This window comes from Panthera leo, chromosome A3, assembly GCF_018350215.1.
Source record: "Panthera leo isolate Ple1 chromosome A3, P.leo_Ple1_pat1.1, whole genome shotgun sequence".
Lineage (NCBI taxonomy): Eukaryota > Metazoa > Chordata > Mammalia > Carnivora > Felidae > Panthera > Panthera leo.
The window spans coordinates 22,863,828-22,881,141 of NC_056681.1; the positions used below are offsets into that span (position 1 = coordinate 22,863,828).

General features: G+C 52.3%; 1 protein-coding gene across 3 annotated transcripts in view; it reads right to left on the reverse strand.

Moving 5' to 3' along the window:
* Window positions 1-16,121, reverse strand: part of DLGAP4 (DLG associated protein 4) — an 85,044-nt gene extending 68,923 nt beyond the window's left edge. Inside the window, exons 1-5 of one of the 3 annotated variants that reach the window (XM_042931044.1) lie at window positions 15,074-16,121; window positions 12,144-12,385; window positions 9,728-9,842; window positions 7,011-7,061; window positions 4,023-4,263 (exon numbers count right to left, since the gene is read on the reverse strand). In XM_042931044.1, the coding sequence (XP_042786978.1) occupies window positions 4,023-4,263; window positions 7,011-7,061; window positions 9,728-9,842; window positions 12,144-12,385; window positions 15,074-16,072 (1,648 nt within the window). In that variant the 5' untranslated portion in view covers window positions 16,073-16,121. Of the gene's footprint in view, window positions 1-4,022; window positions 4,264-7,010; window positions 7,062-9,727; window positions 9,843-12,143; window positions 12,386-12,483; window positions 12,565-15,073 lie in introns of those variants that run through there. The other 2 variants (XM_042931039.1, XM_042931040.1) reach the window with 2 other exon arrangements.
* Between the last annotated feature and the right edge of the window lie 1,193 nt (window positions 16,122-17,314).

Below are 17,314 nucleotides of genomic sequence, written 5' to 3' on the forward strand. Positions count from 1 at the left end.
GAGCTCTAAGTGGGTGGGTGGGTGGGCAGCTCCATGTTCTGCCTAAGGCCAGTCCTCCCCTTCCAGGCTCTCGCTGCCTCAATAACCACTCCTCACCCATATCCTCCTACTTTCTTGCATATGGCCTGAGTACATACATGCCCATGAGAGAGTGACAAAGAACTTTCAACCCCTCAGCAACTTGGGGGCTCAGCACAGCCGTGGTGGGGGGGGGGTGCGCATGACCCAGAATTCTCACTTCCTGGGAGGAGGCAGCCTTCTGAGCAGGGGTGACCCCTGTGGGGAAACAATGGCTGAATGAGGGTGGGCCTGTGTGTTGGTGTTAGTGTGGGTCTATGTGGAGGAAGGGCATTATGGGCAAGATTGCCAAGGTCTACTGATTAAGGATGCCACATATATAAGGGGGGTGCTGTTTACAACACAGACATAATTGAATTATATACTTATTATGACAAAATTGTGGCAGATGGCAGTAAAAGACCTTATTCTAGTAAAAATTGTGCATCATGACAATTTTTCAGCATACGGCAATTAAGTGTCTGGAGGGGAGTGCCTTTTCCTAACCCAGCACAAAGATACCATATGGACCAGCTGCAGCTCTGGGCACAGGCTTGAAAATCTGGTGGCTTTGGTTTTCCCTGTGAGGCAGGTGGGTTTACCTGCTGAGCATAAGGGGGATCAGAGGGTGGAGGAGAGACGAGCAAGTATATAGTGGTCACTGTAGAGACCTGAGGGAGGGCTGACCAGGGATATGTCAGGGGTGAATTTTTCTTATGGCTCCAATCTGCTAGAAGCACGACTTCCTCACAGGTGTGGAGGTGGTATGAGTCTTGCAGACACACATGTCTGTGAGTGCGTATGCAGGTATATGTAGAGATCAAGTGTATATATGCTTGATCTCAGATACATCTGAGAGCATCAGTGTGCATGTGTTTTTATAATTTTTTAAAATCCTATATAGCTCTGAGGGCATACAACTTCCTGTACGTCTACAAAAGGAGGTTCACGTGGGCACATAGGTCTGGGTAGGTGTGAGATGTTGCTACGTGATACTTTCTTAAGTGTCTTGGTTTGGACTAAAGCCCCCAAACTAGGAATAATTGGAGGTTCACATCCCTACATTTAAAGCCAGATGTGCCAGGTGTTGGATCAACCATACAAGATAGACTGGTGGGAGGGTCGGGGGAGCTGTGGCTGATTGAATTTTTGGCCTCTTTTAAACATTTTTTAAATGTTTATTTATTTTTGAGAGAGAGACAGCCAGAGAGCATGAGCAGGGGAGGGACAGAGAGAGGGAGACACAGGATATGAAGCAGGCTCCAGGTTCTGAGCTGTCAGCACAGAGCCTAATGTGGGGCTCGAACTCACACACCACAAGATAACGATCTGAGCCAAAGTCAGACGCTTAACTGACTAAGCCACCCAGGCACCCCCCTCTTTTTCTTTTTAGATTCTAGGTTAAACAATCCACATCCAGACCTGACATAGATCATGAGATCCTGCTGTTATGACTGGATGAGACTTTGGGAGTCTTGGGGATAAGTGTATTTTCTATGTGAGAGGGACGTGAATAAATGTAGTCAAGAGAGTGGACTACAGTAGATTCAATTATTGACCCTAATTTTTCACCCCTCCCTGTATCCACACCATTGCCATAAAAATACAGTTCCTTACATAAAAGTAGGAGGGTACCTCGCTGTCTCCTTTGAGCTTAGTCATATGACTACCTTTAGCCAACAGAATTTCAGTAGATAGCACACCAACAGGGGCCTTGAAATGTGCTAATTAGTTAAGCTTGCTCTCTTATGCTTCTGCCATCACTATGAGAAGAACATGCCCTGGCTGGGCCACCAATGCCAGGAGGATCCCTTTGGTTCTACGAGGAGTATGAGAGAGATGTGGAATAGGTCTGTTCCAGCTGACCCACAAATTTGGGAGCAAGAAACAAGTGTTAATTGTTGCATTACACTAATTTTGTGGTTGTTTGTTATGCAGAACTATTGTAGAAATAGCTGCTCAATGCAGGGACCCAAACAGTTCTGGGACATGTAGTCCATGACCCATCCTTAGTCCATTCGTGAGACATTGGGTTTGCAGAAGATTTGGGACTGAGGGTCTATTTGAAAAAAATTGCCGGTGTGCTATGTGTCTCCCCAGGCCCACCTGATGCTTAGAGAACTTCTCATGGGCCTGATGATATGGGGAATCTGACCCCTTACCTGAGGTTCCTATGGGACTGTAGCAGAGTACCTGGGAGAGCATGGCAGGGATCCCTTGGATTTGGAGGCTCTAGAACGTGGGCCTCAGCATCTGCTAGGAGACCTCTGAAATGGAGAGACTGGTATGGTTACCAATGACAGCAGGTCTAGAAGAAAGGCCGTAGCAGATAAGCCCATACTTTCCGAGTCCCACATGGCAAGAGCCTTATTTTCACACAGGTAAAGTGGGAGTCAAGGAAGAAAGTACGGCTGGAGTTGTCATCAGAGGACTTTGCCCAAGATGACTGCCTGGCAGGGCCAGGTACCCTAACAAAGAGAAGTTGAGTGAGGCGGAGGGGGACCAGCAGCTGGAGACACTAAGGAGGAATAAGCAGCAGTGGGCTGGAGGGGGACTGCCCATGTCAGGAAAGGAGGCACCATGAGGGCCCTGCAGGACAGAAGAAACTCCAGAAGCACGACTTAGCAGAAAGAGCCAGCATATCGCATCTGTTATATAGAAAGTCCTGACACCAGACAACACCCGCACTTAGCTACCTTCCTGTCCCGCCTGGAGGGACCAGAAACAGCCACTAGTGAACAAGGAACAGAGAAGACACTAACCACCATACCCAGCTCCCTACCATGGGCTTCGTAGCCTGAGTTAGGATCTACCTGCAGAAGCATGAGATCCGAGGTTGATAAGACTGAAGGCTTGCAGTGAGTCCAGACTGGACTCTTAATACCTAAAGATGAGACTATTCCTTAAAGTCTAAAAGTGACTGAGAAAATCTCAGGGATCTGCCCAGATATCACCCAGGGTTTGAAAGGCAATAGTGAAACAAAGTAGTTTCTGGCTCTGCCCCCTGCAAAGACCAGTTCATTCACTCAGTAAACTAATTTTCTGTACATAGAACAGCCATAGGATTCAAGTTCATTTATTTATATCAAATACCAATTGAGCACTCGAAACATGTCTCTTTTCCTACAACAATCCAGTCCCAACTGCTTTTGATTGCCAAGAAAGTCAGAGTCAAGCCTGAGAACCAGCAATAATAGCTCCCACCATGTGCAAGGCTGCCTGAACACTCCCTACATACAGTCTTATTTCATCTCCCCAGGAGCTCTCTGGGGTCTGGCTTATGCTTCAATTTATAGATGAGGAACCTGAGACTGTGGAAGGAAAACTAGCTAGCCAGAGTGGGATCAAAGCTCTCTATACTAAACCAGAAATTGTTTATGATTTTCTTTGGTCTTGATTTTCACGGCTTGCTCTGTGACACAGAGTTCCCTTTTTCTCTGATCAGGCATAGACTGTCTCCAGAGGACTTAGAACAGGTATCAGGAAGGACAGGTTGTCTCTGTGACTATGAGAGAAACTTACAAACTCACCCCTCTGAGAAGGCTCCATGCAGATGCCATCCTCTTGCCTGTAGGTTCTAACCCTCCAGATAGGTTCACCTATTGTCTACCTGAGCTAATCCAACAGGGAGGCAGGGCTGCAGTAAGCCCTGCCCACCAGCAGGTGGCTGCTCTGAGCCAGGGTCTGGACAGTCCCTAACATCCAAGTATCCGAAAGCAGTCTGTGACTCCCTCACCCTACTGCCGGTGATGACATCTGCCTCTGTGACCTCCATTTGACTTCCAATTTGCCAGCTTGTGGGAAGTTCAGTCTCAACGCCTCTTGCTTTTGCCCCTAACCATCCCTCCAGCCCTGGCTAGCCCACCATAGATTCTTCCCAGGCATTCCCCGCATCTGATCTACCAGGAATTGTCCTCAGGTCCCCGTGTGAGAAACAAAAAGAACCCCCTCATCTCAGTACTCACTCGGAAGCGTGCGACTGTTGCTGAGGCTTCCAGTGCTGGGCGGGGGGGAGAGGGACTGCAGGGAGACACTGTCCTCCTCCTGCGAGCAGCCCGCCTGGATGGCCCGCAGGTAGCTGTGGCTGCGGGAGCGAAAGTAGCTGGGCAGCGGCAAGTCCAGTGCCTCCGCTGCTGCAGACTCTGCTTCACTGCAGGCCGACTCGCAGGCTGCCTCATACTGGTCGCTCAGATCTGCCTCCCGTACCTATCCGGGCAAAGGCGGGCGTCAGGGGTCAGCAGTGCCCATTCTGGAGGGACTGGGCACTTGGTGGGTGACTCAGCTTCAGGGCTGGAGAGTCTGTGGGGCCTCAAGTGAGCCCACCCTTTCCTCCCATGTCACTCAAGGTACTGGGTGGGCAGATGGAACCCTTAAGAAATATATACAGCCTCTGTCACTTCTCTGGACCTCAATTTTCCCATGTCTACAATGCAGGACAAAATGTTAAGGATAACTTAATAGATCTTGTGTGTCCATACTGATCAATTGATAGGTTTTGAGGTCACATCTGAATTCAGCCAGAAAGAAGGCTATAATCAATTAGTAATGTCTACCTTGAATGTTGGAATGGAAAGTGGCAGTAGATGTGCTAGATATTTACCATCGTATGGTACAATCCCTTTATTTTCACAAGGAAACTGAGGGCCAGTGAGGGGAAGATACTTGCCAGGTGTACCCAATGAGGAAGTGGCTGAATCAATACTCTAAATGTGAATTTAAGGAAGATTAATGTAGCCCTGTGGTACAGAATGAATGTTGGGAAGGGAGTCTGGAATGGAGGCAGAGGCCAGAGATGAAGCTGATCCAATAGTCTGGTGAGAGAAGATAAAACTGGAATAAGGGTAGTGGCAGTGAGGATTGATTAGTGATGTCTGCCATGGGCAGTATGGAGAATGGGGACGTGTATGCTATGTGCCATCTCACATCCAGTTCAACCTTGTTTAGGTGGTTTCTAAGTGTCTCTCTAGAGATGGCCATCCAAGGTCCTACAGATCTGCAGTTGAGAGTGTGGGCATACAGGGGCCCACCATCCATATACTCTCCAAGGGTCCTGGAAGGGTATGTCTGACCCAGGTCTCAGGGCATGATGGTAACTGGAGACCACACAGTATAATCTGAGGAGTCAGCTGGCAAAGGATGGATACTGAATGGAAGTCCTGGGGGAGGCCTACGCAAGAAGGGAGAGGGCAGAAGTTGACTGAGCACCATGTGGAGGAAAGATGGAGCTGGGCCTGGGACCAGCTCTGCCTTGGACCTGGCTGTGTGACCTCCAAGTATCACTATCCTCTGGGTCAGTGTCTCCTATCTAAATGAAATGGGATGCTTGTGTACTTGTCTGGCACTGCATCAGGTAAAACGACTAGATGGATCATCACCCAATCTGCAGCATATGTTTGGAAAGCTCTAAATTTGTGCTGTCCAATATGGTAGCGGCTAACCATGTGTGGCTATTTAGGTGTAAATTAATTTAAATTAAAAATTCAGTTCCTTAGCTACACTGGCTACATTTCACTTGCTCATGCTATCTTACTGGACAGCGTGTAGTACACAACATTCCCACCTTCACAGAAAGTTCTATCGGACAATACTGATAAACTGAAATGCAGGCCATGTGGCATACCCAAAACTCATCTAGAGTGGGTATTCAAGAGATAGGTGTTTATCCTCCACAGGTATAACCTGAAGTACACTGAAAGGCCCTCGTGATTGCCAAGGGCAATGAGGTCTTGCTTAGGGACTGCAGTCATGGCATAGCTCTGGAACTAGGCTGCCAGAGTTTCAACCCTGGGTCCATCATTTCCTTGTAATATGAATGTAGGCAAGTCACTTAACTGCTCTGTGCCTCAGTTTCCGCATCTATAAAATAGGGACTAATTATAGACCAGATTTCATAGGATTGTTGTCAAGATTAAATGAGATAATTCATATCACATGCTTAGAACAGTGTCAGGAGAGTGAGCACCTGGTGACCTGTCCCTATTATTATAGGCAGCTCTGTGAGGTGAGTACAAGGATTTGTAAATATTGGCTAAGATGCTCACAAGCTCTGGAGGGCAGGCCAATGGGTCAGGGCTGTTGGTATGTATATCGCTGAGGATATACTGTGTGCAGGGAATGCCCTGGAATTTTGTATGTTAACACATCAGATCCTTACCACGAGCCTGTGGAAGTTAGGGGAGAAGGAGGTCACTTGGCTCACTGTGGGCTCCCCAAAGACCCTCTGGAATAATGCGTTTGACAAGAACCATGACATGAGGGTGGAGGCACACGAGGCATCCATAGCTGGAGTCAGGAGATGAGGGGCCAGGCCCAGATTTGCCCCTTGGACAGGTCCCTTGTTCACTGCTGGCTGCAATGAGGGGGTGAGCTTGGAGCACCTTTCCTGTCTGTCTTTATGGCCTTGGGGCTGGGGCCTGGGAAGGAGGAGAGGGCCACTTCCAGGGGCAGGATGGGTGTGCATGGGAAGGGGGCACCGTTAGGGCAACCAGACAGTGCCAGGACTGGCACCACCTCCACTAAGTTTTGTAAAATTGAAAAGTCTCTGCATTCATGCCAACACCCCAACATACTTAAAGGTCTTGCTGGAGCCCAAGAAAGGTGGCCAATACCACCAGCCCGCGGCCATCAACTTGTCCAAATAAAAGTCTCCTAGCTAGAAGACTCTCAGGGTATGCTTTCTCTTATCCCAGGATTATTTCTTCCCCCATCCATAGGACTAGCCCATTCTTTCCCATTTTTAAGAAGAGGAAACTGAGGCACAGAACAATGAAGTGAAAGGGCCAGTGAATGGAAGGTCAGGGAAGAGTGTGGGTCTCACTGGACGTGACTTTCCTGGTGCTGGCTCTGTTTCCTGGTTCTGGCCTGGGCAGGGGCTAAGACCACTCAGATGCCAGGGGTCAGGCCTAGCCCTGGACTCTGGGATCAGGGTACAAGAGAATGGCAAGCATACTGACCTGCTGCTCATGGCCAAACAACTGGGGGATCAGGGAGGCCTGTCCAAAAATCTGCAGGAAAGAGAGGGGGAGGGTTATGGGGAGACCAAAGGTGGGAACTGGGGTAGGGGATTCAGGCTCAGCTGCAAGAGAACTAGTGGATGGCTGGTCTAACCTCCCCAGACTGGCTGAGGCCTAGGTGCTAGGAGGTCTCACTTAGCTTCCTTCAGGGATGGGAGGCTCACTCCTTCTGGGGCTGGGTGCTACTGACGATTTGTAATCTGCTGTTTACACATGTTTCTTTTGGTCTGGCCCCTGGGAGATGCCCTGTCTGCTGCCTCTCACCTAGGCAGGTGGCTCCCCCACCCCCAGATCTACAGATTAGGCCCAGAACCCAGAGACTTCTCTTCCCTGGTCAGGGCCTACATATCCTAGTGCCTGGTGGGAAGGGGGCTCCTTCTGGCAGGAGTCAAGGCCTCAGAGACACAGCCAGAGGGATATCTCTGACTTTAGGGGCACATATGTGGCTTGGATCACTCAATCTTCTAGGGGTAAGGGTTTGAGAGCTCAGAGGGCCCTGGCCTAGGAGAGGGCTGGGCTGGACAGAGGGCAGTGGCAGAGACCTGGTGGCATCCCCAGCCTGGCTGATTCCATGTGCTCTTTTGTGTAGCCAAAGGACAAAAGTGTTCCTTCCAGATGCCAGGGCCAGGCAGAGGTGAAGATGAGTTGTCTGAGAGAGGAAGACTCAGAGAGAAACATGGATGTGGGACCTACCAGAGGGAGTCGGAGAAAAATGTGTATGAGGAGAGAGAAAAACAGAGGGAGACAGATACAAAGAGGAAGACTGAGGGACAAGAGAACATGGTAGGATGGGAGACACAGGGAGGGAAGCCACCCATTCAGCAAACACCTATGTGCCCTGTGCCTCGTGCTGAGGTCAAGGACGCCATGGGGAACCACACAGCAAGGCCCCACTTGCAGGGGGCTCCCAGTCTTAAGAGTGAGACAGACACCAAGTAAATAAACAGATATAATTCCAGATAGGATAGTGCTGTCAAGAAAATGAAGCAGGGTAAGGGAACAGTGCCCTCGGGGCTCCTTTAGAAAACCATAGGGCAGGTTCCCCTGAAGTGACATTTGAGCCAAGACCAGAAACACGGAGAAGAACCAGCTGAGCAAATATCTGAGAGAGGGGTGCTCCTGGGAGAGGGAACAGCAAATGCAGAAATCAGGACAGGAATTGGGTGTGTGTGTGAGGAGCAGAAAGGAGGCCAGTGTGGCTGGAACAGCGTGGCTGACAGAGCAAGTCTGAGATCCTGTGTGAGAGAGAGGCAGGCCGTACAAGTCTGAGTGAGGAGTCTGGCTTTCATTGAGGGCAGGTGGGAACCATGGAGGGTGTGGAACAGGAATGTGGTGTGATCTGCCTTACATCCTTCACAAGCTCCCTCTGGCCACTGGGAACAGAGTGCAGTTGACAGGCCTAGAGGCCAGGGCAACTGTTCATGTGAAATTTGGTGGGGCCTGGATGAGGACGGCAGGGACAGAGAGTTCGGGGTGCTCCATTCCTCCCCATGTCTGAGGTCAGTCTCCTTGGTTTGGGAACGACAGTGCTGTGGGCAGGGGGCTGGGGTTGGAGCGGGGTGGGGGGGTGGCTTTGGCCAGGCGAGGAACAATGGAGTGGTGAGGAGCTGGGGTCCAAAAGCCTTCCAGGTCTAAGCGGTGCAAGCTTGGGCCATGGGGCTACACACAGTGGGACCTGCGGCCTGTTCCTGCCCAGAGAGGGGGCTGGGTCTGCACCTGGCGCCTCCATTGCCTCACTCTGCTACCACCAGCAGGTGTTGCCTTCTCTAGGCCTCACCTCCCCATCCACACCATGCGGGGAGCCCTTGAAACTTAGCTGATCCTCCCTTTGGAAACCCTAAAGTGCTGTGCATATGTCAGAGGCTGGGGTCCGGGTCTAGGTCTGACAGCCCCGGATCCCTGCCCAGCTTTGCCTTCTCCTTGCTGTGTGGCCTCACTTATCTGAGCCTCAGTTTCCTCATCTGTGAAATGGGGATATAAGTAATAAGCACATCCACCCCCGGAGGTGGCTGTGAGGGTTCAAGGAGTTGGTGGTTATGAGAATGAAAAAGTACAGCACAGTATGCTTATTGCTGTTAGTGGCAGAGGTGTCTGGACCCTGGAAGTCCAACTTTCCACTGAGCCGGTGGGCCTTGGAGGTCCAGAGTAGAGAAGCAACTTACTCAAGGTCACACAGCAAAATAACAATAATAACCATAAAGTTAGGCACCCTTTTCTGAGAACACTACATTCATTATCTCATTAATTCCTCACAACCTTTGAGATAGGAATTGTCACCCTTCTGTGGTAAATCAGGAAACTGAGGCTCAGGGAGGGAGTGACTTGTCCTGGGTTCATACTATCAGTGACAAGACTGGGACTCAAACCCACGTTTCCAGTTACCTCTCTTCAGGGCTCCTGGGTCTATAGCAGTGGTGTGGTCCCTCCCTCAGGGCTCTCAGCTTAGTTCATGCAATGTCAGGCCCTGTGACTGCTCTCCAGGCACAGGACAGTCAGTGGGGCAGACATACATACACAGGCAGCTTCAGGAACAAAGACCAAACAGAAGCACAGTGTGGACATCTGGGGACTGCTCAACAGGGGCTGATCCTGGATGTCTGTCCTCTTGGGTGAGAGCTCTCACACCCACTGACCATCTGGCTACCCACTACCCTCACCTGGCTGATGCAGCTGGAGTCGTTGAGGCTGTCGCTGACGGGATTGTAGTCCTCCTCCCAGCTCGGACACTTGGAGGGCAGCAGCATGTCCACTGAATCCAGGCGGTCCAGACTCCTGGTGAGGGTGGGGGGCAGACAGGGCTCAGCACACCCATTGTTCAGCCTGGGAAACTGAGGCCCAGAGGGGAAGACTGGCCAAGGTCATCCAGTGGCAGAGGGAAAAATGGAAGTCACTGCCAGCCTGTGTAGTGTTGGTGAGTGAAGGACAGTAGGTGGGTGTCAGGGTCAAGGAGCATGGGGAGAGCTCCCAGCTTTTGGAGGCTTGCATCTGGAGTGTGCAGGTGGTCCCCACCTGTCATGTCTGCTGCAGCCGCAAGGTGGCAGCACAAGCTCACTTTTGACCATCTCAAACCCAAGGCAGAGCATACCAGCCCAGTTCAGTGGCTGGATGGAGTAGGTAGGTCAAGGCTCAGAGCCTTGATTTCAGGCTAGAACTGCCCAAAGGGCATCAGTTTCCAGATGGTTCCAGATATCAGTTTCCACATGATATCCAGATGGCTTCCACCAGCCTCCCAAAGACTCACCACTTCCCATGGCCCTGGCTCTTCAATTTTTCTCACATCTGACCCTGGGTTCCTCCTTCACCACTGCTCTGGGGTGAAGATTCAAGCACCCAACAGCTCAGGCCTTAACACAGATGAGCTTGGATTGGAATCCAACTTCCTCACTGGGTGACCGTGGGCAATCATAACCCCTTGCCTATGTCTCAGTTTCCTTACCTATAAAGTGGGGATGACAATGTGCCTGCCTGCTTGAGGATTCAGTAATGCAGATTAAAGTGCACTGGGGCAGGTAAAGAGCCCAGAGTACAGCAAGTGCTAACAGATGGTGCCCGTAACTATTGCTACTATTGTATTATTTAATTCCCTCTCATTCAAGGTCTCTACCTGGGTCCTGTCCACCTCTCCCACCTCAGTGCCCATTGGTCATTCACGGAGCTGTGGGATCTCAGTACTAGAAAGTGTCTCAGAGATCATCCAGCTTAACCCCCTCACTTAAAGATGGGGAAACTGAGACTCAGAGAGGGACAGACCTGGGACTGGACAATGGTGTCCTGAATTCCCACCTGGAGACCATTCCTTGCCTTCTGTCCCACTGTGCACCCCTTAAGCAAATCCCTGTCCCAAGGAGACTTGGCTTCTCTGAGGCCACTGCCCCTCCCTGCATCAGTGCTATGTTACTGCTTTCTTCCCTCTGTCAAAGTCTTCCCAGAAGCCTTGGCTCACGCCCCTAGTAGTTGAAGAACTAAGCTTGTTTCCTTTAACTCTTCTTTTTGTTTCTGACTTGCTTTAGTCTCTTTTCCTCAAAGGACTCTAAAACTGCTCTACTAAGTTTTACCTGGTTTGCACTTAGTGATGGGCTTTTCTGTAACTCCCCCCCCCTTTTCTGTTCTGATTCCCATGGTAACTTCTGCATGTGAAGGCCTCACATCTAACATTTTAATTGTTGCTTTCTGTGTGCATGCATCTCATTTGTTCACACTTTCATTAATTCTTCCAAGTCTTAAAGCAACAGGATGGAGCTCAAATGGTGGAATTCTAGGCAGGGTGATGGGACAGGTGAAGGTTATCTATCTCCCTTTGACTTAGGGATATATCCACCTCCTCAGTCTTGGAGCTCACCACATGCATGAATTACAGGGGCAAGGGCAGAGGGGTCTCTGGCCTTCCCTGGTCAGTCTTGCTGGTACAAGTGGTGGGCCCACTAACGGCAGGGTTCTCCTAACCTGAAGAAGAGGGTTCCCTAGCACAGTTCTCCTGTGGGAGTGTAACTCACCTGGGCATGTGACTCCTGTGGGCAGGGTTTACCTGGGCCACTCTAGAGAGATTCTCCTTATTGTTTACCAAAGGATGAGGCTCACCTGTGGTCGGGACTTAACTGTTGGGGGCTTATGGGGTGGTTCAACAAATGACAGCGTTCTCCAGAGTCACCTTATCAAATGCAGGGCCAACCTAAGGATGACGATCTCTGGGAGAGGGCTAACCCAGGGGGCCTGGATCTTTGGGAGCCCGGGTTCACCCGGATCTTTGGCTGTACGGCAGGATTCGCCTATGGGGTGGGACTTTCCTAGGGGCCCGTAGCGGAGGAAAGCGAGGTTCCCAGGAGTGGGACGTACTTGTGAGGAGCTCATCTAGGGACTAGCCTTGCCCGTGTGCGGAGCCCGTGAGAGCGAAGGACGCTTTCCCAGGGAAGGAAGAGCTCACGAGCGGTAGGGGCTCCCAAAAGGGCAAGTTAGCCTGTGGGCGGGGCTCCCCGGAGGCAGGACTTTGGAGACATCCTGGGGCTGGTACTCGGCGTTCCGGGGGGCGGCGCTTGCCTGTGGGCGGGGCTCTAGGAGGCGGGGCAGAGCGCTCACCTGCGGGGGTTGCTCTGCTCTCCCAGCGACTGCTGCGTGGCCCTCAGGTAGCTCTGGCGCCGCGCTGCCGTCTTGGGTGAGGGCTTGGGGCTGCCGCCGGACTCGTCGCTGTCCTCGTCACCCATGGCCTTGATGTAGCTGCCGCTGCGCATGCGCCTGCAGGGTATGGGGCCCTCGGCCGCGGAGTCCGCCTCGCGCGGGGACAGCAGCGCGGTGCTCCACTCGCCGCCGCCGCCGGGCACCTGAGGATGGGCGGACAGGCCTCAGCGAGGGTGGCGAGGGGTGGGGGGCAGCGCACACCCTCAGCGCGCCGCCGGCCGCCCAGCCTCGGGCACATCACCTGGGTAATGGTGCTCCGGACCCTGAAGCTCCCCGGCTCTCCACCTCGGAGGGTTTTGGCCTTCCATGCTGGGTACTGCCTTTGAAGCCACCTGGCAGCAGGGCAGAGCCCCAGGCTGGGAAGGATACTTAAGTTCCAGAGACAGCTCTGCCACAGCTTCACTGTGTGGCCTTAAGCAAATCCTTGCCCCTATCGGGCCTCAGATTTCTCTCTCCATGGATCCCAGGCTGGGTGAGCCCCGGCCAAACGGCCCAGCCTATAAGATCACAATGGTATCCACTGCAGCTCCCCGATTCTGAGCACCCACTGTGTTCCTATCACTTCACTCTGTTATCTCAGAGGATAGTTTATGATCCCACTACACGGATGAGAACATCAGGCCAGAAAGAGGTCCTCAGACCTGGCACCAAGAGCCTGTCCTATGATGGGGGCAGGGAGGACTGCTCAGATGACACCAGCACATCAGTAGGGAGGCAGGGTTCTTGGAGCCAGTCAACATCCTGTATCTCACTGATGGGTAAGCCAAGGCACAGGGTGCAGAGAGGCTTGTGGGAGTCTGGCAGCCAGGTGGTGACCTGGAAAAAGGGCTGTTTTCCCATCTGACATGTATACACAGTGGACGTGCACTTCATGATCAAAGAGTACACACATCTTAGTGCCTGCAGAGCCTCAGCCCAAGCACAGAGTGCACCCACCCTGCCATGTCCACATATCTCAGAGAGCAAGCAAGCATACCTTCCCCCACACACCCATCTCACCAAGGACACACCCCACAGCCTCCACTTCGCCACGTGCCCGCCCCTAAACAAGTACACGGCGTGAACACAGAGCATACTCACACCCGTCCTCACAAACACAGTAAGCAACCACTACACCGTGGACACACTGCAACATGACCCTACTTCACTGTGTCTTGGCCTCAACATGTACAGAGTGCACAACCTCTCTAGGCTCTATACGCTTCACCACAGATGTCCGGGTAAGAAACATTTCTCAGTGTCCACACCATACCCATTCTTTACCTCATGCACAAATGCACACTCCCAGCATCACCACACCTACACAGACACCACATCCTTCTAGATGCCTGTACTGCCAGTGGCCAATTCTCAGCTAAGGGACAGTTCCTGTCTGGGACTCCCACCCCAGGACTCTCCCCTGTCCCATTTGACCCCCAGTTAACTGCCCAGCCAGTTACTAGGGCCTGCACATTCTATCTCCCATCTTCCCTACCTCCATCTGTCCCTTGGGAAGGTGACATTCTATATTCCTGCTTAAAACCTGTTGCTATCCCAGCATCCCCCCCACCCACTTCCCATGACCCAAGCAGGCAGCACAAACCCCAGGGCCTGCAGGGCCATCCTTTCATGATGTTTCTGAAGCCTTTTCACATGATCAGACCAAACCACACCATTTTGAGAGAGAGCCAGGTCACACACCATCCTTTCTGATGTTTCTAAACTAAGGAAGTGGATTGAGAACCACAAAAGCCTTAAATATATAAAATACTGCCTAGATTTCATTTTCCTGCTATTGAAAAAAAATAGCTTTTCCCCCCATAGTCTCTGTCTTTGGAATTTTTATATAGAATGACAAGAACTCAGGGCTTTGTCAGACTTTGATGTTCATCTGCTTCAAAATGCATCTAATGTGTTCCCAAAGGCGGACCAGGTCTGTGCTGGCATACCCCCCAGGATGAAGCACTCACTACCTACAGAAGCAGCCCCTTCCATCTTGGTGGGTATTGAAATCTGCTTCTGTAACCTCCACCCAAGCTTGGGCTTTGCCCCCAGGAACTGTGCCCAGTTCATAGCCACTGGCCCTGCTCTTGACAGCCCCAGGGGATGTGTAGCAACAAAGATGTCTCTGAGCCTTCTGCCACTTTCCAGGAGTGTGCCGTTGATGCATAAGTGCCTGAATAAACATTAACATTTGAAAGAAGCAAGTTAGTCCTGAGCTGAAGCTGGGTTAGGGCCTCCTGAAGCCCTCCATGCTGATCTCCATTACACTCTGTTCACACTGACATGACTATCTGTTTATGCATCATTCTCTCCCAGCATTCTGATAATCGGGGCTCTGTCTCATCTATTTCTAGCTCTGTTCACTTAAATGTCCATCTGTTCCTCTACCCTTCTCTCTTCTCACATTTCCTGAGCACTACTTCTCTGCCAGACCCTGTCCTGGGCCTTAGGGACACACAGCTGCATCAGATGTGGTCCCTGTCTTCAAGGAGCCCATGGTCTGGTGCGGACAGCAGGCAGGAAGTTGGCGATTAGAACGCTATGCAATTGGTCCTGTGAGGAGGATGGATGGCACAGCTTCCAGATTTGTCCTCTAGAGGGCAGGTGCATGTTTTCGTTCCTACTCTGGGCTGGGCTCAGAAGAACCCTAATCAATGTCTGCTGAAAGCGTGACCAGTGGAAGGAATCCTCTTATTAAGCAGGTACTGCCAGACACCCATTTCACAGTGTTTACTCACAGAGGCCCAGAGTGAAGCGACTTTCCAAGTAAATCTGTGGTACAGCTGGCTCTCAGAACTGGTGCCTTCCCCACAGTCCTCACCCCACCCCTAACCCAGGCAGGGACCCACCTGCAGGTAATGGTAGGCTAGACCCTGGTGGCAGGATTTGGACTTTAGCAGGCTCTTATCCAAGGTGGCTGAGGTCTTCTGGCAGACCTCGTGGGCGTGGCTGAGGGTCAGAGTGGACCAGGAGCCCCGCTTGACATAGTTGGTGTCAGTGCCCACCCCGAGGCTGGGACAGGCAGCTGGGGGTGCAGGAGGGGGTGGTGGGGCAGTCAGCTCGGTGGTGGTGTTTTTGGCTGCTTTGAGCATGTGCCCACTGATGGTGTTGTAGGCGTGCATGAAGTAGCGTGGCTGGCTGCGTTCCGCCTGTCGCCCTAGCGTCATCAGCCCAGAGGCTGGGCCACTGCTGCGGAAGGCGCCACTCTCGCCGTCCAAGTTGTCATCAGAGCTCCACCAGCCCGAGATGTTGGAGCGGCTACGCCTTTTGGGCTCCCCAGCCTTGGCCCGCTCCTTGCTCTTGGCCCTCCGGCCCTTGCCGTCCTCCAGGCCACCTTTCTTGCTGCCATTGCCACCAATCTTGCCTGCCGTGCCCTCCAGTGAGGGTGCCTTGGTGAAGAAGAGCCGCTGGACTGAGTGGACCAGGTGGCGGATGCGGCCAGGACTCTCACCACGGGCCTTGGCCTCACCACGGGGGAACTGGAGCGTACTAAAGCCATCGCGGTGGATGGGCAGCTGCTTCTCAAACTGGTCCAGGAGGTTGGCGGGCAGCCGGTTGATCTTGGTGGCCTGGGCATGGCTGGGAAAGGGGCTCTCCTCCGGCACCTCGAAGTGGGAGTTATAGTGGATGCGGGGAAAGGTGCTGCTTGGAGGTGGCAGCTGGTTGTTGAGTGGGAAGAGACCATCCCCAGGCAAAGCGTTCTGGCCAGGGAAGCGAGCCTCGCGGGCAAAGGCCTCCGTGGGCGATAGCAGATAGGGGTTGCGGTCAGGCCCTGCAAACAGGGGCTCATGTGGTGGGTCCAGGCTGTCGGAGAGGTGGCGGGGGCGGCTGTCACCGAGGCCTTTCATGATCCCAGCCCTCGGGGCAGGGGCCGTCGCCCTAGTGGGGCGCCCGGGTTGCCTCTCCCGGGCGGCAGCTGTCCTGAGGGAGAGAAGACAGAGAATAATCAGCTGAATCTGGAGGGGACAGGGTTCCAGGAGTGTCCTCCAGACCCCCACAGATATCAGGACTGGGAGGATTACTGAAGACTCTTGGCCTACCCTTAACATTTTGGGGTGGAGGACAAGAATACAAATGGAGGCCCACAAGATCCCATGCTGGCCCTGGAAGCAGGCCTGAGCTCATTTGGGTAGGGAATTCCAGGGTCCCCAGTATCCAGAGTATGGCTCTGAGTGAGCATGTCCCCTTGGCCCCTGAACATTCTTGCCTATAAGGAAGAACACAGCTGTAAGAGGGCCAGAGAAGCCTTCTGTTTTTTTTAATGTTTATTTATTTTTGAGAGAGAGAGAGAGAGAGGGAGAGAGTGAGCAGGGGAGGGGCAGAGAGAAGGGAACAGAGGATCCAAAATGGGCTCTGCACTGACAGCAGCGAGCCTGATGTGGGGCTTGAACTCATAGACCTCAAGATCATGACCTGAGCTGAAGTCGGACATTCAACCCATTGAGCCACCCGCGCCCCCCCCCCCCCCAGGAGGAGCCTTCTAAAGAGTGGGGTCCAGGATAGGGCCTGTCTCACCTGGGTCTGAGGGCAGTACTGTCCAACTCTTACTTTAGCAGAGGATTCTTACATCAAAAATAGACCCTCTATAAAAACCTGCTCTGTCCCTCAACAGATGTCTACCAAGTGTGACTTCTGCGCTAGGTGCTAGAGGCTCCAACATCACAGAAGCCAATAAGCCCATTAGCACATCATTTCCAACTGGGATGAATCAATGATGGTCAGCCTGGAACAGAGTTCCCAGTGAGTCAATAACAGGAGCACACCCTCAGGACTGGGTGGACAGGACAAGGCCTTGGTTGAGGGTGGCATTTAAGTGGAACCACTATGACCCAGTTTCCCCATTTGTAAAACAGGGCAGTTGGACTGGTTAGATCTTCCATCCAGGACCATGCAGGAAATACCAGTCTCAAACTTAGGCAAGTACCTTTCCTTTCTGGGCCTCAGTCTTCCCGGAGGGGAGTTAGTGAGGTTTCTGAGCCCTGGCCCCACCACCAGCTCTACTCAGAGGAGTCCCAAGGCTTGCCGTGGACTGTGTGCTCGGCGTGCGGAGTATCTGAAAGTAATCAGTGTGGCTGGAACAGAGCAAGTGA